A 23,571-nucleotide genomic window follows, 5' to 3' on the forward strand; every position below is an offset into this window, starting at 1 on the left:
TACCCTTTTACCTGGATTTGTACTGGGTATTGATTCGAGTGCACTTCTCGTACTCTTAAAATTGATGGGCATTATTCCACTGACTCCAAGAAGACCTGTATTAGACTTCAAAAACTTACAAATATACAGTCCTTGCACAAAAGTGCAGTGTAGAGAAAGACAGCACCCCTGCATTATGGAGACCGTAATGCTTTGGGCACTTGAACCATCTTGGACACCTTCACAGTAGGATGTGCAGTTCACTATATTCAGGAGGTAATGGTGAAACAGCCATGGTGCTCTGCCTGCCACCCAGTATAGCACCGCAGAGCCTGCCCCAAGAAGCTTGTCATGGTTTTGATCAACAAACAGACTGAGTTCAGACAAAAACAATCACATTTCAGTTGGATATATCCCTGACTTTGTTGCTTAGAGCAGACAGATGTGTAACTTTACTCTTATGGCTGCTCACATGGACTAGCATGGATTTTGTTGTGAGCTACGCCAGTATGTGGCTTAAAGTAGGATCCTTGCATGTTTAGAAAGCTATCTTCCTAGCTTCCATAATTTCTCTTTTACTATAAAAATAAGAGTAAGACAGTACACACTAGCAGAGCAGGTTCACAGTCATTCACTCTGCCTATCTCTCTGTCTGCAACACCAAAAGTTATCCAGTAATATTTTGCTTGTTCACAGTACTCGGACTAAATATCCAAGCTAACAAGTGATTCCTCCCATGTACAGTTGATTCTGGTTCCAGCTCAGGCTCAATTCCGAGGCTGACTGCTACTCACTTACTAAATTCCTTCACCTGCATCTGCTGCTTTCAAGTCTAGCCAAGATCATCTGGACTGCACACAAAACCTGCCCTCTGCAGTTAAATCACCAGTGTTGACAACACACTCAGCTCTCCTACAGTTCCCCCCAAGTGCTTTGGACAACTAATGCACCTCTTGACTGAGAAAGAATCAAAGCAACACAGCTAAGGGCAGTTACAGGAGCCAGGGATGCATCCGAAGACACCACAACATTTATGAAGAAGTGCAACATCATTGAGGTGACAAAAACTCAAATATATTTCATTTGTGGGGAGAGATGAAAGGGAAGTGGAAAAGCAGGTAGTCTCAGAATTTCTTCATGGACATTCATCAGGGAAAAAAATACCAAACCTTCCCAAAACCCTTAGAGATACAAAATCATAACCAATCGTGCCTATGAATAAAGTCATGGTGTGATGAACAGAAACAAAAAAGCATTTGTTTGGACAGAGTGCTCCAAACCATGTAAGGAGCACAGGCAGTGGCATTTCACTTTAAACAGAAATAAATGGATGCACTGAGATTTACATCTTTTGATTCTTTTACCAAAGCTATTATTATTGCTAGCCTTGTATGATCTCTTCAGGTCTTATAACACTGACATGTAAAAAGTGCAACTGAATATTTATTAAGTAACCAAGGCAAATAAATGGAAACAGAAATTAGAAAGAGGTATTTTCATTATTCATGAAAAGTAGCCCCTGAAATAAACTTGAATTCATTTGATATAAGATAATTTCGAGACAATGATACCTTGAAGGCTTTACCAAACAACAGCCCATCATCTGTAATATTACAGCAATGGATACAGTGACAGATACTTTTACATCACTATACATGGAGTTGTTAGCACATTAATAATCATCTTTCATCAAGCATAAAACTCACAGTTAGGAAATACAGCTGCAATAGCACAATTATACTACTCTCAGCATATACCCTGAAGCAAAGAAAACAAATGGGCTGCTTTTCATTAAGGGAGTTTGGCAAACATCTCGAAAGACAATGTTTTCTTTCCAGAAACAATCCCGAGAGGCATTCCAGAGTCTCTTTCCTGAGGTAAACCTGGTATATGAACATATATTTATACTACAAAATACAAATAGCAATTTTCCAGTACATAGCACCTCTTAATTTTTCAGTAAGACAGTCTACATCTAAGTCAAATATTAACAGTTTCCCTTATTTCTTGTTTTAAAGTAAAATGCTAACCCTACATACATATATGCTTAGTTTAATTCAGAAGGATCCCTTGTATTAGCAAAATTTTGTCCTTTATGGAATCATAAAAGACAAAAATTATTTGCAAGCATTGAATTCAGAATTTTCTTTTAAGAAGGATGCCTTCTACCATATAAGACAGAGAAAAATATTCTAAAAGGGGTAACTCCCAATTAAATGTAGAAATGGGCACACTGAGATATTTTATGTATATTTTAATGCATAAAGCCAACAACAGATATGGTAACTTCATTGGGTACTTTTTTAGACTGAAAGTTTTTCCATCAGAAACTATACTGCCCTAGATCAGCTATAGCCATTTATTACACTTCATTAAAAAATAACCTCAATACAGAATTAGCTAGCAGCTCCTTCTTAATATATAGTTACTCTGGTATGAACATATGATATGACTGGTAGGGATCAGTTCCCCAACCATAATCATCTATTGTTATTCCACACCCTGGTCTAGCAGAGAAGAGATGGGACTCATGGGAGTCCCACACCTTCAGAAGTGACAGGTAGAGGTGAGATGACTTACCCTAGTAATGCACCTGAAGTAGCAGCAGACATCTATTCTCTTAGGCAACACAATGTCACCTGGGGCAACCACCAGATTTTGATTTAATCTCCTTGGCAATAATTTAATGTACACAAACAGAAACTAATAGTTGGGGCAAAGAGATCATGGGGAAGACTTTAGTATAGAAAACAATCCCACATTCTAGAAATTGAAAGAAATAAAGAACTGATACTGAAAGCCAGTAACATAATCTTACTCCTAAAAATTTGTTTTCTGAAAACACAGACTTACATGAAATTTTGTAGTATAAAACTACCTCCTGATTAGCATCATTTATCAGCATACATATCACTGCAAAAACAGGAAATCACATCTTTCAGTGCAGGAGGACAGCAATAAAAATGGTTAAGATTCTCATAACAAAGTTAGGCTGCATCCTAAACACACTACAATGTTCACAACCATTTTTGCAGATACTTTTTGCTTCAAGGGAGTGCTTGTTACATGTGGACTCAATATAGACGGTATTTTTTCATCATAGATTCCCAACCTAATTTCAAATTTAGATTATACTGAAATGTTTCACAGCAGGAAGTTCAAAAGACAACAAGCATCCCCACGTGTCTCTCATCCTCTGTCACAAGGGTACTTTGCACTCCAGAATGGGTGCATTTTCCATACAGGTTTCTCTCCACAGTATGCAAATGTTACTATACGTCTTGAAACATTTTATGTCTTGTTCAAATAATATTTTTAGATATAAAAGAGAATAAAGAACAAAGACCCAGCAACAATATAGGCTACCTACAAAATTAGACTGGAATAGCTTTGTATCAAAGCAAACATAACAAATTCCTCAGAAACCTTTTAACATTGGAAAGTTATGAGAAGAGCCCATCAGCACAGTGCCCAGGCTCCTGAGCAGGACTCTGGCCATGCTAAACCCAGGCTGCAACGGGAAGCAACAGTGGGGAAGTAAAGGTGACTTTCTTCCCTGGTTTGGAGTTTAATGGGTGAGTCTAAAGGCAATTACTAGCAATGTCAAGATAGCTGTGTCCAAGTGTCTCTGCTGAAATCTGGACATAAACTATGGCTAAAACCCATCTTCTATGATGTGGACTATGCAAGAAAGAATCTTAAAGTTATGTTAACTTCATAGCAAATGAGGACTTTTCCTAAAAGGTAGGATTCCTCAGAAGCTGGATAAGACAAAACAATTTATAAATCTCCTCTTATTTTTGTCCTCAACCAGGAAAGACTGAACTTGAAATTTGGTTGTTTGGTTTGCTGTGATGTTTAAAGTTGCAGAAATAAAAGTCTTCACAAGCTCTTTATGCACTTCGAAGTTCAGAAACTACTCCCTCCCAACACACGTTCTAGAAAACATCTTTAAACACCGCAGTCATGTAAATACAAGTTTCATATTCTGGGGTGAATTACACCTTAAACCTTCAGGTGATTCTTTTCCAGGAGCTCTAAGGTAGCCACAGACTATATGGCAGAACACAGCCCCGCTTCTACTTGTACATGCCAGATGCACAGGTATTTCAGGGATTGAGGCTACGACTTGTAATCATCTCCAAAATGATTAGTCTCTCCAAGCAAAGAGTGTCTTTGCCACATGCTGTTCATTCCTCACTCTCTTCCCAAAGGTAACCCTTCCATCAGACCTCTGTCAGACATATTTCTCTCACGCAAATAGTATTGGCCAATCACATAGTTATTTCATTGCCCCAAATAAATACAGAATAAATACATCTATGAGGAAGAGTCACAGAGTTTTCCACTGTTTTTCCACTCCTCTAGTGAACCTCTAATTGCAACACACAAAGGAACTTCATATGCAGAGACAGGCATGACCAGGAAAATACACAATGTTTAGGGATTATTTTTAGATACTTCACAAAACTCTGATCTCAGACTTCCATCAGATATTGCACATATGCCACATTCAAAGATTACAAAGGATCAGCAAATACCACTATCAAGCAAAACAGTATTTCCCAGTAAAGAGTACAAAAGTGAGTAAATTGTGGGAACCCTGAGCATCCACTTACTCATATTCAGTCCAATAATGTGTTCTTAAAGCATGTGAGTTTTTAAAAACAGATGCAAAGGTAAAATAGTATTAATTAATTTGTGGGATTTTGAAGAGCAACATAAAACCCTAATTCTGTTGGATTTTACAATTCCTTAGGAAAAACAAAACACAATCCCACTTAGCACTTAAAACACATAATTAAATGCAGTCCCTAATAATGTCTCTCTTTGAAATAATCCTTAGGCGCTGCACTGTACATGCAGTTTTTGAACCTACTAGTCAAAAGGACATTAAACAGAAAAACTGTAATTAAATGAAAAGAGAAGACAGGAATAAAATTGTCAGGATATATATGGACACAATATCAATGTGTGCTTTCTACATCCTTATATGAACTTATTTGTTATCACAGGGCAAACGTACATATCTATATATTCCTTACCTTTAACATAGTGAATTCATATGGCTGATAACCTTTGAAACTTTCATGGATGGCTGCCATCGTGTGTGAAGTTTTTTCCCAAAAATGAAGCAGTGTTGTCTGTAAGGTAGGAAAAAATTTCAAGGTAATGTTAATTTTAATACAAATCTGGTTTTGGTGCAAATTTCACATTTTCCCTCCAATAATAGTTACATATTCTTGCAGTTGAAAATTGCCGTGGTAATTTTTAAAAAAAACCCATATTAACAGGAAATCTTTCCTTTGGAGGTCATCATTTTCCTTGGATACCTGATATGTTGTTAACACATGAGAAAGGAGGTTGCATCTGCTCGCTCCCAAAAGATCCACTTTTTGACAGACATCAGTCTTCAGTTTGTCAAAGTTGAGTTTTGCATGTCGCACTTGTGCTTGAACCTTCAAACAAAGGGACAATTTTTAATGCAGTGAATTTTTTCTCCATTTTTAATGAAAGAGCAAGCTAATACAACTTTTAAGAAAATCAGCTAACTAAACAGACTCAATTACAACTTCCATTTTCATCAATCCCATTGAAATTAGGATATGGCAGGCTGATTTATGCTAAAATATGACTCTTATTATCTTCTATGTTATTGTTTTTTGTCATATATTCAGTGAAGAAATGTTGTTTTCTATCCCTCATTTGTATGATGACTATTAGTATAAAATATATACTAAGAACACTTGGAAAACATATTCATATTGGTATTTCAATAAATACTAAACTAAAAGTTTACTGCAGTTGCACAGTTGGAGACATGTCCACATACCTACAGTAACAGACAAATTACATTGACAAACTTTAAAGTCCATCTGCAACCCTTGTTGATGATACAGCACTTCAATATCATTGAACTCCTACAAAAATTTCACTCTTCAAAGTTTTCCTTCTAAAATGGGAGTGCCTTTCCTGTTTATTCCTATCAGAAAAATATCAAGTCCCCTTTTCTTAGGAACTAACAATGTCAGTTTGGAAGTGTTTTAGTTTTTCAAATTATTTTTCTACCACCTTTAAAGTACATACACACGTATATTAAGAACATGTGTAACACCCTGTTACACAAACTGTTCATGCTTGACCACAACACTGATCATGATCAGGTATCAGGGTAGAAAGTTGATGTAGGTGTTTTGTACCCAGCATTTCCCATTTTTATGACAGCTTTGTACACTTCCTGAATACTACATTAACAAAAGAAATTTGTTTAAATTCTGTAAACAAATTTTGTTATAGTTTTCTTCCAAGGAAATGGGAAACAATTAAACCACAAACCATTATGAATGTCCTATAACTTTTTCACAGTTACAACAAAATGTTTACCCCAAAAATAAAATGATTCACAGTGGAAACAAACTACTGAATGTAAATTACACATTTCCTTTCCTTTTCTGGCCCAACTCTCAGAGTAAACTCATTTCATTCAGAATATGCAGACTCAATTAAGGATTTGACAAACTTGTATGCTCCTGATCTTCAGAAGTGAATCTGGAACTCTGCAGCAAGTGCTTGTGCTCCCTGTGCAATAAGAACAAATGCCTATTCATAATGCAATCTGAAATGTTATAGTTACCATCTTGCTAATCTTATTTTCCCAAACACACTTTGAAATGCTCACTTTCAACCAAGCAGAAAACCAGCCAAAGATTTGCATCACAAATTCATTACATGACCTATTCATAAAAATTGTGGGACTCTTGGGTTGCTAGATAAGTAGCAACTTTATTTCACTAACCAGGTTGGTTTTGCATGAGCAATATTGCACATAGGCCTGATTTGTTCATAAGGAAGAAACTATCACAATGCAAAATTTCTCATAAATGCAGAATTTTGCAGGTGAGATTTTTTTTTTTAATAAAGAGCTTTACAAAATAGCTTTGTGGTTAGTGCATTCATCTAGATGAGGAAGTCTTCCAGGATAACTCCACACATTATGCAAAAAAAAATCACTGAACAAATCTAGTAGTAACAACTACATCTCAAACTTCTGACCTGATCCAGTATTCTAAGTACACAACTACAACATCTTACTGATGACTTGTTTCGTTGTTTTTGCATGTTGAAGAGTTCCAAAAAAAGAGGGGTGTGCAGAGATGGAAGAGTTCTTGGGTAGTTAGGAGATGCCTTGGTGAGGTTAAGACAGATTTAAATTCCCTCAGGAAGAAGGAAATTGCTCCCCCACTTCTTAGGCAAGCATGACAAATGCCGAGCTACGATATAAAAAGCCAGGAGCAGCTACTGCCAAGATATCTCCCTAGAAAGTATGATGTTTTGTGAAAAGCCTTATCCAGCTGGAACTACAGTGGTATGAGCTGAGGCTGCCTCTTAATTTTTGATCCTCAAGGAATGCTACACTACTTTTAGCCTGTGCCCAAGCAAGGCACCATGCTATTGATGCCAGGATTGCCAACTGCACACAACTGTCTAGTCAAAACAGCAGGTGGGAAAAGAGCTTACAGGCCTCCAAAATTAAGCAGCAAGGGAGGAAGATGGTAGGAGTAGCAGAAGGAGTGTAGAAGCTTTATTGAGTGCTGGATAAACACATTTGTCCTGTCACGTTCTCAAATCCCTTATTTGCTTTAACTTCAAGTGTCTGAGAGCAGAGATTTACAACTTCAGTCTAAAAAGGAGAGTTTTGAAGAAAATCATGGGCCTGTGCAAAAGGGAACTTTTAACTGAAATCTAAATATGAGATTACCCGCATCTTTTGCCAGAAAGAATTGCTACAACAGGTAGGAATTTAAGTAAGAGATGTTGTAGGGCTTTTAAAAAACTAATCTCACTTATAGCCATGAAAATCCACAGAAATTCAACTGTTGTCAATGGAAATATGTCATATACGAAACTATATTTTACAATGGTGCAGCTGAGATCAAAATCCCTTTCCTAGTCAGTATATCACAGCACTGCTGAAAGTACAGTAAGAACAGCTGTGGCTTTGTAGACTGAAAGTCCAAGTAAGCAAAGAATGTTAGTTCTGGGGAATATAAATACTCTGTCAGAGATGGTGAGCCACAAGGAAAAAAAAAAAAAAGTATAGTAAATGTAATTATTAATTCCTACAATTGTCAGTCTGCAAAAGATTTATACAACAGATTGGGATTTGGGTCTACCTCACATCTCCAACTCTTTAAAAAAGGAGAAAAAAGTCCATAAAATAAAAACACCTATAAAGTTTGAGTTGTTGCCTTCCTGCATACATTCTTCAGGGACATTTAGCAAGGAAAAATGTCAGCATTTATCTTTACTGCACATGTAATTGGTGTCTCTTTTAAGAGCTAGAGCATTCATAAAGAGGAAGAGGTGACCTACAACACAATGTGGAATACAAACCCATATGTTTGTCATGCTCGTACAGATGATTCAAAATACTTAATGCTGTGTTACCAAATGTCACACATTTCTCCTGCCAACCATTAAATATGTGATACTATGGGAACTATTAACTGAAGGATGCTCTTAGTTTTTTTCCATATATTGAAAGTTTATTGAGCAGAAGTACTCTTCTTTTTTCAGCAGCAGTGCAGGACAACCAAGAAGGAGCACTGTGAACTACAGCAGCATGACCTTTTGCCTTTTACCTGTGCCAATAAATCCATTTTCAATTCAAATTATTATTATACATCTTTTAAGATTACTTATGGCTTCAGGAATTAGGTATAAAACCTTAATGCTTACAAAGCATAATCTACTTAATACCACACAAGTTATCAGAATGAACCTTTGGTTTTCTACTCAAGGGAAAGCTGATATAATACATACTAATCTTCTCCTTTCTCTGCAATTATTCCCTAAGACATGAGAAACAGGACTTCATTGTGGTCAAAATTTTTATTCACATATTTTAAGTTCATTAAAGCTGAACCTACAAAATTTCTTGAACATCCTGGTCTGAAAACCAACAGGATTTTGCTGACTGTAAGAGAACTGCCCTGATTCAAATACAACTAGAACATTTTGTGATGAAAGAGCTTCCAAGCATCTGAAACTGTAGGAGCTAGATGTGAGGTTTATGCTGTACAAGAAAATCTTATGGTACCATTGGCATAAAAAAGGTTATTACTCTTTGTCTTTTTCTAAGCAGCAACTTGCTTTTAATTTTCCAATGCAAACATCGAAGTACAATATTGATGGAGAGCACATATGAAAACATATTTGGAAAGCAATGTCTTATTAAATCAATATCTTGGTAAATTATCAGATGCCAGATAAAACTGGAATAATTCCAAAAGAACATATAAGTAAGCAAATAAATGCTAAAATCCTAAATCCTGGGGGCTCAAAAGTCAGACTCCATAATGCTTGATTGTGAGAGCAAATATTTGCTAACACAGGTTCCTAGACAGAATCACAGAATGAGTCAGGTTGGAAAGGGTCACCTGGTCCAACCTCCCTGCTCAAGCAGGGCCATCCTAGAGCACAGGGCACAGAACTGTATTCAGACAGTTCTTGAACATCTCCAGTGAGGACTCCACAACCTCTCTGAGCAATCTGTTCCAATGCTCGGTCACCCAAACAGTAAAGAAGTTCTTCCTCAGATTCAGGTGGAACTTCCTGTTCATCATTTTTCTGCCTGTTCCCTCTTGTCCTATTGCTTGGCACCACTGGGAAGACCCTGGCTCCATCCTCTTGATACCCTCCCTTTAGATACTCATAGACAACAATGAGGTCCCCTCTCAGTTGTCTCTTGAGACTGAACAGGCTCAAATCTCCCAGCCTATTCTCATAAGAGGATCTTTGTAGCCCTCCAGTGGACCCACTCCAGGAGGTCCATGTCTGTCTTGTACTAAGGAGCCCAGAACTGGACACAGCACTCCAAGTGCAGCTTCACTAGGGATGCAGGATCACCTCCCTGACCTGCTGGCAGTGCTCTTCCCAATGCACACCAGAATACCATTGGCCTTCTTGGTCACAAATGCACACTGCTGGTTCATGGACAGCTTGCTGTCCACTGGGTCCCCATGTCCTTCTCCACAAAGCTGCCTTCCAGCAGGTATGCCAGAAACCTATATTCAAACAGAAAAATCCTAATCTTCAAGCATGTTAACATAAAAACAAAATAGTATTTAGACCCAGTTAAAAAACCTATTCGGTATGTTCAGTTACTAAAATACAGATTTGTCATGTATTTTCAAGGAATCTTTATGTCCTCTACAGTAAAACTGTGTTATTACTTCTTTTTAGTCTCCCATAAAATGTAAAATTTATTTTCAGTAGTAGCCTAATTTCAGGGATGATTCAGTTAGTGAAGCATCATCTCTAAAATTAACTTATGTCAGATAAATGCACTAACTCACTTTACATAAGTGTATTTTTGTCTCGGCATTTCCAGCATAGAAGCAGAAACAGATACTTTCAGTCTAATTTGTCACCCAGCTTCTCTCTCACTTACTTGATCTGAAAAGCATGCACAGCGTGTGTACAGGCTGGAAGGAGAGGGGTAAGGAAATCAAGAGGGAAAAATGCCTGGAATATAGCAAATCTTCCTGTTGGGGGCTCTGGGTAAACTCTAGCAGCAGATAGAATCAGCACAAATCTCTGCATTAAATAAGCATAGCACCTTCTGGCATACCTGATCGTTGTAAAGACTACATGAAAATGAAGTCAAACTCAAGCTGGCTGTAGTTTGAGGACCAAGTATTTAGTGTAGAGAGTACCTTACAGTACTTCTGTATATAGCACTGAAAGAATGAAACTGTAGTAACTTCACAGCTTGAGTGGTGTTTTGACAAGGAGTGCCCGTTACACTTTTACATGAGCATATCTAAGTCCTTACGGACTTATTTTCCCCTATTTTTTTTTTTTTAATTCAAGATTGATAATGCGTAGTCAGAGAATAAGAAAAGTTAGTGTTTTATACAAAATAATGCCTGTGACTAAACTTTTCCATGTGTAATATAAGGACTTCTAACATCTTGCACAGTATGAAACCTGATTTCAGTGTATGGTATGTTCTACGTTCAGTGTATCGTATGTTCTACATTTTGCAGACTTATACTCTAACTCAACTGTTCCCTTGGGTTGGAATAGTATTTATTGCATTCATTAATCTCTGCTCCATCAATTTGTAGGAATAACACGTAAGAACAAGGGTTAAAGAAGAGGTGGCGTACTTCTGTTCATCTGCTTCATGTCTGGTTATTAAATTTTTCATTTATGATCTGATGAGAAACACTGGTAAAAATTAATTTTAGGAGATGAAATTTATAAAGCAAGCCATACCAAGCTAAAAGGGAAAACTACCTGGACAGTATAAACAGATCCAAATAATATTTTTTAAGTCTGAAACCCAGCAGATGTATATCACATTTGTTCAAGAAATGAAACTGTTCTTGAGATTTGAATTAAGATAGCCTTAGTGCAGAATAAGTTCCAATAATACATTTCTTAAATTTGCCATTTCGGACTTAATTATGATTGTCTGTGCTTGTGCAAACACCCCCATGCACCTCGCTCTATTAAGCTTGATTAAGCAAATTTGAAGTCATGTTGCAGTTCACATAAAGAACTTAATTACCATTAAATGTCTACCAGTTTCACTCTGGAAATCAACAAAATACCTTCTAGTGGAAGGTGTCTATGCCTGTGGCAGGGAGTTGGAACTAGATGATCTTTAAGGTCACTTCCAACCCAAACTGTTCCATGATTCTATGAAAAGTACTGTCTCCCTTTCTGCCACAAAAGAAGAATTGATAGGTCTGCTTTGAATAAGAAGTTATGTCTGAATGAGGACAGGAGAAACCTGCTGTACAGACTGCCACCTTCTTTTTTCCTGTGCAAACCTAGCAGAGTGGAGCTGCTACCTATGACTCATCCAGTTGCTACAACTGTACAAGCAAATAACACTTTGAAAAGGTTGTTGAAAATCTGTCCTGTTTTGATGTAGCTTAAATGTGTTGGCAAATTCATGTGGAAAGACAGGAGATAAGTGAAAGCTGAATTAAAGATGCATTAGGCCAGCTGCATTGCAAGAGATAAAGATTCTGGAAAGGAAAATGATACAATTTTCTGATATCCCAAAGTGATACTATATACCAACTTGAACCAGGCAAATCTATCACAAGATACAAGATACAAGATAGCACAAAGTCTTTTCAGCCACCAAAGACAATTTTTCTAATGGTTGAAACATTAATGGTGAGAAACAAATGAAATATTCAATTGAGACACAGAGATATCCAACATAATCCAATGAAATCAATACCTACTCAAACAACTGAAAATACCTACTAGCAAATAACCTGCCATAATTATCCAGAGATTTTAGATTTACTTGTTCATGACAGTCCTGGAACTCTATGGAAGTAATAGAAGATACAAGATGAGTACTAAAGTACACAAAGGAAAACAAAGGAAAGAAAAAAAAGGCAGAACCAATACTATGCTGCTCCATAACAGAATACAGACAAATGCAGCTTAATATGGATTAGTATAACAGTGGCTGCATTTCACTGTATTTACTGGGACCAGAACAATCATGTTTCCCTGCCAGACAACTCAAAGTGAAACATCAACTGTTTACAAAAAGAATGACCATAAAGTCAGTATACATTGATAAAAAGGTTTTTTTCATTTAACAACATTTTTTGTTTCCAGTCAGAACCAACAAATCTCCATGATGTAAACATGTGTTTTGCTCTTCTTACCCTATGATGAAGGGGTGTAGAGAAAAGAACTAGTAAAAAGTCACCTTATAACCAAAATGTCATTCCCCCAAACCCAGCAGCTTTCATACCAGCTTCATCATTCAAACCTGCTACAATTTATCTAATTTCACAATCCTACCATATGTGAATAAAAATGATAGAATCTTGCACTTAGTTTTCCTTCTCAAAAAAATAAAAAAGTTTTTTCATCTACCTCTGCAATCACAATAGGATAATAAATAATAGTTGTAATAGCTCTAATTCACACACAAGAACAAGAGCTTCTGATGATAATTCACATTTTCATTTGAATATGTGATTATTTTCTTTGATTTCAATACTATTGTTCATTATTATTTAACATTTGTATTATAGGAATTCCTTAAGTTTCAATGAGACCTCAAAACCAAAAAGCACTGAATAGAGGGCTGCCTCTAGAGTTAAGGAATACATAAGCACAATGCCAAGTCTTTGAAGGAGAGGGGTCTTAAATTAGGATTGCACAGGGTAAACAAGCCCTTACTGGGTATCTACACAGGTGAGTGACTCCTGACCTCGGGACAGTAGAGTCTAACCCATCAGGACATTATAATATTATAGGAGCCACTTGTTCCATTTTGCAAAATACATCAGCTAAAGATCCTTGTCTTGCAAACATGACTGTGAACAGCCTGCACCATTCTGCCAGTTGTGTGGTGCCTTAAACCCCCATCGTGCTGTACACACGTGCACACACATGCAGTTTTACTGTAGTTTTCTATTTCAACATCTACCAGCTAAAGAAACATTAGAGTTGCCACTGGGTGTCTGGATATAACACATTCAAGCAAAATTCAGCTGTGTTCCTGTTTTGAGAATCTGGAGTTTGACAGGCTTTGAAGTTTTCCTTCCTATTATAGTAATTTATAATTAAAATATATGCTTAGTGGCATGAAGACAAAATTGAACTCTTCTACATAAAATTCCAAGTCTTTGAGGTGCAATTTTTTCAATTTTGCAGGGGTAAGGCCATAGGATTTTAAACTACTCTCTGCCTTTTCCTTCTGTTCCCTTCAGGAAACGCTAATACAAATGCTGTAGACTGAACAATATTTGCATATCGGGAAAGGAATGGATAACAAAACTAAATTTCACATGGACACTTTATATTGACATATGATAGCACTGATACAATGCACAGCTCTAAATTAGTATGCAGCATGCAACTGATAGTACAACAGAAATTTCTATTATTTTCATGGAGTTGGAAAAACGATTTTTGTGTTCTATTCCCATTTCTGCCTGTGATACTGTATTATGCTATAGAACAACTGGGAGGTTATTTATCTTTTCATCAGAATAGTGATTATACTCAGACAGCTTTTACTTCTGCCTCTAACATGCCCCGTTTAAGTACTGGAAGGTGCTATAAAAGTTCCCTGGAGCCTTCTCTTCCCCAGACTGAACAACCCCAACTCTCCCAGTCTGTCTTCATAGAAGAGGTGCTGCAATCCTCTGATCATCTTTGTGGCCCTTCTCTGGACTCACTCCAAGAGCCTTGCATCCTTCCTGGGCTGGGAGCCTCAGAGATGGACAAAATACTCCATGGGAGAAAAGCAGAGGGGCAGGATCAGCTCCCTGGACCCACTGGCCATGCTGCTTTTGATGCAGCCCAGGACACAACTGGCTTTATGGGAGCTCACATTGCCAGCTCATGTCCAGCCTCTCATCCACCACCACACCTCTGTCCTTCCCTTTGTGGTTGCTCTCAATCCATTTTCTGCCCAGCCTCTATTTGTGCTTGGGGTTGCCCCGACGCAGGTACAGGACCTTGCACTTGGTCTTGTTGAACTTCATGAGTATATTTGTTTTGTATTAAGTTCTCATGGTTTTAAAAACATATTGGATGTCATTAGCTGTAGCTGAACCACTACTTTCAGAAACACTGCAATTTTTGGTACTCCGGGAAGCACCAAAAAAGATGCCATATTTTCTCAGATTTTGTGATTTTCAACATGCCCTAATTGGACATAGTCCATTTCAGCAGTTCTTTTAGGACAGCCATTATGGATCCCATAGTAATATTCTAAAATGTCATCACCATTTTGGTATAGATTTTGCCAGGATTTGTCCTTGTGCACTCATCCCCTTGGTCATTTATACCTGATCCAGCTTTGGGAAGCTCGCCAGGTTTCCTAGAAAAGCATTCCTAGACAGTTGCTATGTGTTTTGCCAGAGAGTTTAAGGGTAGAACAAATCAGTAGATTAAAATCACAAAATACTACTCCTGCACTTACCCTAAGGCATGCCTTCCATAAAGGTATGCTCAGTGTGCCTAGCTCAGACCTCGACATCTACCTTGTTACCCTGTGATCTGTGTTAGTGATGGAGATGTAGCCAACGCAAACAACTGAGACAAGACTTCAGTTCATATTACCCTAAAAGAGCCCATTTCTCCCCACTGAACTATAAAAGGAACTCCTGTTGATCAGTTTAGGTGTAGACAGCTACACAGCACATGCCTGAAGTTATGTTTGATAAATCCTAACCAAAGTGACATTCAGAAAAAAAGAAAAGCTAATAACAATCAGAAGTATTTAAATACATGCCTTGATTCTTGATAAACTGCTGATGAGAAGACTGAGGAATCTCATGAGTTTGTGTGTGTGCCACGGTCAAGCCAACTTTTCATCTTCTTTGTTAAATGACTTAGAAACATCCTATCTTAAGTAGCTTCCCCTACTCCTCACATTACATCTTACTTTTTGATACTCTCTCTCTCTCTAATTTTTCAGTCCAGAGATTTGGACTGTGGTCTGTGCTCGCTCAAACTGCACCAAGAGACACCACTGGCTGACAGCTGAGCTGCATCTTTAAAGATCTTCACAAAATCTCTTGCAGAAACCTTTCAACTGTAGCTGCAGAGCTGCAATTAGCAATTTGCTGCCTGAGAGAAAAGAATTAAATATACAAAAGAGACAAAATTGCTATTAAATACACAAAAGAACTCTTTAATCTAGAACTTCAAACATACACTGTTTTGTTGTTTGTATCTCCAGACAATGAAGATGTGGCCATTGTGCTCAGGATACAAATACATCCCAGACAAAGTACAACTACCATCCTCTGTTCTCTTCTTTGACCAGAGAGTCTCATGCTTTTGTTTATTCCTGCCTAGGTATCTTTGTCCTAATTTCTAGCTCTGTCATTATCTTCTCTGTACTTTGGGTCTGATGCCTGCTTTTTTATTCCTATTTGAAATCCATGTCTATGGTCCCAGGTCAAGAAGAAAGCCATGTTAAAGGGCAATGTGCTTAATAAGCATTGCTACCTTTTTTTTTTTTCTTTAACAGAAAAATCTAAGGTAAGAAAATATGTTGTTAGGTATACTGAATTAACTACTACTCTTTTTAAATCTCAGTGGAGGATTTTTTTCTATAAGATACACAAATATTGTATCTACCAAACAGCCAGGTCATAGACAAGCACCAGGACTTCTCTAGATTTTATTTTTTTCCCAGTAGGACGTGAAATTTGGTTTGTGTCACATTTATGCCACATTTCCCTGTTCAGTTTTTCACTATTTGGCCTGTAAAAATTTTACTGCCTTGAGCCTGTTGGCTTGCACACCACGTAACTCCAGCCTGGCAGTAATGAGTAAGCCATGGTCAGAACTGCTTACTTCATAAACACTGACAGTCAGCAGATGTGAGCAATTCTCTGAACCCTGTGAGGATATAAGGTTATGGCTGGCTTGAATATTCTTGCTTTTTTCCCCCCTCCAAAAAACAAAGGTTGGCTGTATCCTCTTCTGATATATTCAATGATGGCTATCACAGAAATTGAATAGCTCTCTCCCTCTCCTTTATGCAAACATAAAGACATTTATCTTACTCCTTTCTCTCTTTTTTCCTCTACTGCCTCACTTCCTTCCTAGCCTTGTGTTTATTCCTGCTGTTTTAGAATGTGTCTTTTCCAACTCTCTTGTGTCTCTTTAAGGATAGGGAAAAATGAGAACCTCCCTGCACATTATGCATGTGATTCCATAAATATTATACAGGGACATGAAGATTTCTTTTTTTACTCTGTTTTTCTTCCACCCAAAGCCAAGTTGGATCTGCAAAAGCATTTCAGTTCAGGCTTAGCAATGGGGAAAAAAAGGCAGGCGAGAACAAAATGTCTGACCAAAAATGTAATTTTTTTTCTGTAAAAACAATGATAGATCAGGGTTTTCCAGCCCAGAAGAAAGAGATGACTAAGGAGGAATATTAAGGATAGCCGTCATATGACATATACACAAGTTGTAAAACACCAGACTTTGGCCAACACAAGAACCAGAGGTTGTTATACCAAAGCAGCCATTTGAAACCAACACAAGGGCAGTGGATCTTCACACAACATCTGTATCTGCAGGGCAGCTCTCTGATCACACCCATGCTTTGGGATGGCCAGAATTTACATTGGTTCAAGAGGCAACTAGACAAAAAGTATATCTAGATAATTTTTCCCCTCTACTTTTTTGAAAGCAGTTTGCTAAAAATAAATACTGTTGAAATAGCCCTACTACTGGGTTAGATATTTCACCAAAATAGGTCTATCAATTAAAGATATTATAAATTTATGTGAAAAGAGTTTTCAACTAAGAATCAAAGAATTAAACAGTCGCTATTCAATCAACAAGATGTTCTAATTTTAGACGCGTCAAGAGAATGTGTTTTTTTCCTTGACTGTTTTAACCTTTTTGATGTGAATTTGACATATTTCCTTCCTACTACTGACACTATAGTAGTGCAAAGAGATGAACCCAAACATCACTTTGCAGTAGCAAAGCATCGTTACATTCAAATCAAATTTATCTGAGACAGGAAAACTATTTTGGCAAGTAATAAAGTTCTCTGTACTAAATAACAACATTCTGAACAGCTGCCCTGAAGCAATAGAAATACACTTCCTTCTTCATTATTAAAAAATAATTTTGTCCCTTCACAGGAAAAAAAAACAAAACAAAACAACAACAAACACAACAGGTTGTAAGGTACTGCCCAACAGCAACAGAAAACCTTTGAAGTTTTTTTCTAAGGAATTACTAGGAATTAAGGAGGTATTTATTCTTCCTCCTTCCTGATTTTTACCCTTCTAGAATGGCCCATTAAAGGGAGAGAGTGTCACCTCTGCAGAATTCTTTTTACTTATCCAGCAGCTGGACACAGCCCTGACCAAAGTCTCATTTCTCAACACAATCCAGCCAGTTCATCCAGCCAAAAACCAGACAACAAAATCTTCAGCTTTAAGTCTCACAACAGCTTTCACAAACAGAACCCACAGTGCAGCCCTAGAATATGAATCCAACTGCTTAACATAAAAAAATTGCAACAAAACATAAAAAGAAATATTCACAGAAAATACAATATATCAGCTTTAAAAAAAGTTTTCTATCAAATACAGCACGCAACCAACTCTCAAATATATGATGTGGATCACTTCCATAATTCCAGCCACTATTTACTGTAAAATGAAGGAGAGTCTGCTAAATTTAAGAAGCTGACAGCAATAATAGTCTTCAATTTTTCAGAACTGCACTCAAAGTTATTATTGAAATTATGATCACAGCGCAACATAAAATCAGGCAAAGCAGAAAGCCATTACTGAGTCACCCCATTTTAAAACATTCAAGAGCCTTTGACCCGCAGCCCAAGACATGAAGAAGGTATGTTATTTATCTAGAGGTTAACTAAACTGTTTTAACAACAATTTTCAATTAAACAGATGCTAAGCATGTTTACACAAGACTTATCTCAAATTAAGAGTTGTTTACTTGAATTTATGCTTGAGGAAATACATTTTTAAGCTAAATAGATAAAAGCTATTCTCAAAATGCAGTCAGTATTTACAAAGAATTCTACCCTGGTTCAGCTTCATCTACGCACCACCTTTCATAAAAGCAGCATCTCTGCATATCCATACAGCTTCCCCAGAAAAACAGCTATATATATTCTTGGTTTTTCCTTTTCAAAAATCTTCTCCCACTCTTCATACATAGCCCCACACTCCTTACATGTTGCCAAACAACTTCTTATGTCCTGCCTGTGCAGAAAGAAATCAGCTCCAAACGAATGTGTCCACACTTTATGCGGTGTGGGACCTGGCCTCAGCAGCTTTGATCCAAAAGGTTGTAGTTCTTATTCCAAAGAGAGGTTCAGGGGGAAATACAGGGATACAGTCAGCAGCAACATCCCAGCTGACATTACTGCTGGCTGCATGAGACCTCTCTGATTTTACCCAGCATAAAGACAAACTAGTTATGGTCAATCTGTTTAACTTCAAACTGTATCAAAGGAGGGAGTTTTAATGCAGTATGATACGTGACAGCTGAGAGCTGGAGTGCACAGAGCCTCTCTTCCTAACTCATTCACATTCGATCATTACAGGAATACACTGTATATGGACGCAGCACTACCTCTCAGAGCTTACACCTTCTGACTACTTTTTGATTATCAGTGAGCAGAGAACTTGAAATGCTCCTCAAGACACTGTATTAATTGTTACAGCTTGGATCAATATGCAAATTGTTTTAAAAAGGGAACAAACATGAAATGACAATTTAAATGAAGGGAAGGGGGCTAATATATAGGTTCTAGCCTTGCTAGAAAAAAGCATCTGCTTTTTTTCTACTTTAAGAAGCCTAGGTACATGCCTCAACTTTCTGCTGGTAACAGGTTCCAGTATTAGTCAAACCTAAAATATGTGCTTTACTAGGCTGAAAGGAAAAAAAATACAAAAAACACATGTTGACACTAATAGAGACCTTGAAGTAAGCACATACAAAGACAATATTCATGTGACCAGGAGACTCTTAATTGAATATAGAATACCATTCATCTAAATAGCATTACTTCAGAGTTTGGGGATAGACTTCTACATTTCAAGGCCCAAATGCAGTTTCAGCAGGGAGTACATATCTGTCAGTCTGCAGACATAAGTCATTACCACCACAGCGTGCTTGGATAGACCATTGCCAACTGCAAATGTGTGCACATTTTCATGCATGGATTTATATCCTCTTTAGGGAAGAGTTTGGTCTTGGTAACTTAGAATATCTTCTCTCCTGAAATGGCTATGAAGAGGTTGATATAATCCAACAGTTCTTTGCACAGATATAAATAAGTTTATGTAGTTTGAAAATGAAGAGTTACATTTTATTAGTATCATGAAAGTCTCTGAGTTGACAAAGATCATTGCAAAGATTTGTAGCAAGAAGCAGGCTGACCAAAATAAGTGACAAAAGCAAAGAAATAAGCTTTTAGAGCTGAAAGATCTTAAACAGCTCTAAACCAGGCATAACCTGGACTTAGTACTAAAAGTGGTGAGAACTGCTGAGTTTATCATAACTCAGTTGTGTTAATCACATTAGACAACCTGAGAGCAAAGAATGGTTGGCCACATGGTGCATGGGGTAATGCTGGCAAGTGGAGAGCAATTAGACAGTCGACTCCTGCAGGAAACTGAAACAGGTAATTGTACTATCTTTGAACACAGAAAGACCAGTGAGGTGATGTAAAGAAAATCATAATATAGCATAAAACTAATATGTCTACTATGTCCAGGATTGTATTCATCTAGTAATTACACAGTTCAATTTATCTCATTTACTGCAGATTATTTGGAGGCCTTCTTGACTCCTTTAGGTGCATGTCCTCATAGTTAAAAAATATAATTTATATTTTTAATTTCTTTGCATCCTAATTAAATTCTTCTGGGCCCAAGCAAGATTGTTACTTAAATCTGGGTTCCTTCTGAGTAGACTGACGTGAGGAATGAATAAACTGGAATTTGGTAAAGGGACACGAAAAGCTCAAATTCAGGTGCAGTAACAATATCCCCATTGAAAGCCCCGCAAAACAGTAAGCTGGTCTGCACAATACTTTTGGCCATTACAAAGGGCAGTGGGATGGGCAGATGTACAAACTGCCAGGGAATGCCATTGACACAAATCATAGCTGCAAATCATAGCTGGACGTGACACCAATGCTCCAAGATACCTTTACCAAAATCACTGTGATGACAAAATTCCTTGAGTATTCAGTCCCCAGATGCTCTCACTGTCCTTAGTGCAAAGCCACTCTGTTTACAGTGTTAATGCAGGAGTAGAATTCCTGTAAGCTGAGGTTTTGTGTTTCATTTTCTATTTAACCTTTTGGCAAAGAATATGAAATGACACCCATTAATAATCAGGATTCATTTGTAAGGCAAAGCCTGTTGTACATAATCCTCGACATTGTTATTGCTGTTCCTGGTTGGCATTTAATACATCAATAAGCATGTCTTATTTCCCTCAAAACAGTTTAATTATATTTTGTCAAGATACAAACTCTGAAAGAGTACAAACTTATAAATCTTTCTGTAGTGCTTTTCCGAGATCACACTGTGCTATTACAGAAGAAACAACATTCAAAATCTAAGCAGGGTTCAGGCAGAGCCCTGAATCAGAGATGGTGGTATATTAGCCATTTTTTCAGTTGGAGCAGTACCTTTTGTTTGTTCGCTTTTTTTAATCCTGTCTAATTTGGTTTCATTATGTAAAGGAGGAAAATCAAACATAGCATCTTTTTAATCATTCAGAGCCTATGCAGCATATAACTGAAGAGCAAAGACCTTTTGAAATAAAAGCAGATGGAATACATAATGCACGTGCCCAAGCATTTTAGGAAAGTATAAGAGGAATTCCTGGGCAGTGGCGACCACAGAAAAACTTGGTTCTCTTGTGTAAACAGTGTTTTCCCCAACAGCTGTATTCCCCTTCCTGTTTATTCTTCTCTCTTGCAGAAAACTCTCAGTTCAGTCACATCTGTATTTCATTTATTTTTAAAAAATATTGCTTTAGCTATCCTCCTAGTCTTTTCATATTATTAAGGCTGAGGGAATTTTCCAAATCTCATTTCTCTTTTCACAATCTACTCTGTCCACATTTTTACACTAATTTAGGTTTTGAATTCACATAATGATTCACATGGGTGAGGGGCTTTGCCCACACAGACTGGCTTGCAGGGTTAGAATTTTCATGTGAGCAACAGAAATTCTCTAGGCAATTATCTTTTCTTTCCCATTTTAAGATCAAAACACACTGGAATAAGTGGAAACAGTGTTCAGTTGTTCATTTCTTTTTTTAAAAAAATATTAAATTTAATATTTACACATTTCTATAATTATTAGACAAGAAATTCTTGGAGCTTAATTTTTATCACACCATGTTTGAGAAAGTCTTTTAAATATTGGGACTTAAAAGAATTGTTACATGAAAATTAGACTATTGATTTAAATCACTGATTTTTTAAAATATATTTGTTGTACTCTGTTGAAACATTTTAATTTCACCTACTTAAGTGAACAGAATTTTTTTGGATGTGTCTGCCTGCCTTTTCTTGAAATAAATACCAGTCTGAAAATGCACCATTAAACCAAGTCTACCTTTTTTTAATTTCAGCTAGGTTACTTGAAACACGGTTCTTAAAGAACTATATTGTATCTGTAGTCTATCATTTAATTTTATTTTACTTAAAGCCATTTTGCTGAGTCTCACCTCAAACTCTTCTTTCTTAAAAATAACTGAACAGATGATGAACCACCTCTCAAGGGCAAGCATTAATCTCTGGAAGCAACTATATTCTACAAGCAATACATCTAAAGATGATGTAATCTGTTCCAAGAAGCCTGTTTCTATTTTTAAGTGGCATACTCTTATTGTGCTTTTAAAAGGCCATCTCCATCACACATTGTTACTTTGCTTTTAACCCACTAACAACCATCAGTGATATTTAATATACATGAAATAGCTTCAGAAAATAATTGATTTTATATTACTGTCTACTCTGAGTCTTACAAACTGTACTTGAAATGGAAATTTAAAGTTATAAGCATATAAAGTGCTTTCAATGTGAAGAATATTTCTGCTTAAGGTCATGCTTTCAAAAAAAGTACATCTTTCACAACTGCCTTAAAATGCTTGAGCATTTTGTATATGAAGTATCTTGGAATGTTTTAGGTTCTCCACTTAATGTTACTGCATGTGACATTGGAGAACATGGAAAAATCATTACAGCATAAACTGCACAGAGAAACACACTCAGCATTGGAACTCCATCTGCTCTTACAAAGAGAGGCAACAACTACAGTTTTGATTGAAGAGAACTTTTTTTGTGTGTATTGTTTTTTGCTACCATAGTTTCTAGGTAAATCATTACATTTAGCATTTCCAACACAATATACTTTCACATTTAAAAAAACCAACCTCAAAACCCCTGTTCTAGCTGCTAATCCCTAACAGAAAGAAACCAAACACACTCTTGGGTGGCACAGGCCTGTCACAAGAAGTGATATGTGTAGGTGTTGCTTATAATCATATCCTAAGAGTGTGCTGTTATCTCTTCATCTCTGCCATCACATTGCTACACTAAGATGAGGATCTCAGGGTGCAGTTTGACACCATCTTACTAATTTTAGAGCATGCAGCTATCTTGCAGTGAGAATTACTGGATCTCCTGAAACCTCAGCTATTCGTCTAACAAGAAGCAGCAGCAATCGAAATAAGTAAAGAGACTCGGTGGGGGCTTTTTTTTTTAAAGGAAGATTTTGAACCAGGAGTGATAAAAATCATATCTATCAAAGTGATAGATTTTACTATCTCACATTCCTAATAGATATTATGAAAGTCACCATTATTTTTCACATTAAAGTGCCACACATCGCATATCCAGTGAGTGGTCTACTAAGACTACTTGGATCTTTCTGATGCCTCTGGAGGACAAACACCATCATGTCCTCTCTCACATGAAGAGGCCTACATTATTGTCACCTCAAGGTAAACGTGCTTTAAGTTTTTTAGATGAAGTTGGAATTTAATGTGGAATTA

At 37.0% G+C, this 23,571-nt stretch overlaps 1 protein-coding gene across 5 annotated transcripts in view; it reads right to left on the reverse strand.

Annotated features, from left to right (window-relative positions):
* ICA1 (islet cell autoantigen 1) overlaps window positions 1-23,571 on the reverse strand; it is a 68,346-nt gene that overhangs the window by 18,570 nt on the left and 26,205 nt on the right. For all 5 annotated transcript variants that reach the window (XM_027911027.1, XM_027911004.1, XM_027911019.1 and 2 more), the window contains 2 exons: window positions 5,313-5,438; window positions 5,025-5,123 (listed from right to left, as the gene is read on the reverse strand). In XM_027911027.1, the coding sequence (XP_027766828.1) occupies window positions 5,025-5,123; window positions 5,313-5,438 (225 nt within the window). The remainder of the gene's footprint in view (window positions 1-5,024; window positions 5,124-5,312; window positions 5,439-23,571) is intronic.

The sequence above is a fragment of the Empidonax traillii genome, unplaced genomic scaffold, assembly GCF_003031625.1.
Source record: "Empidonax traillii isolate 1590-97213 ecotype Southwest subspecies unplaced genomic scaffold, ASM303162v1 scaffold30:size3273891, whole genome shotgun sequence".
In the NCBI taxonomy this organism is placed as follows: Eukaryota; Metazoa; Chordata; class Aves; order Passeriformes; family Tyrannidae; genus Empidonax; species Empidonax traillii.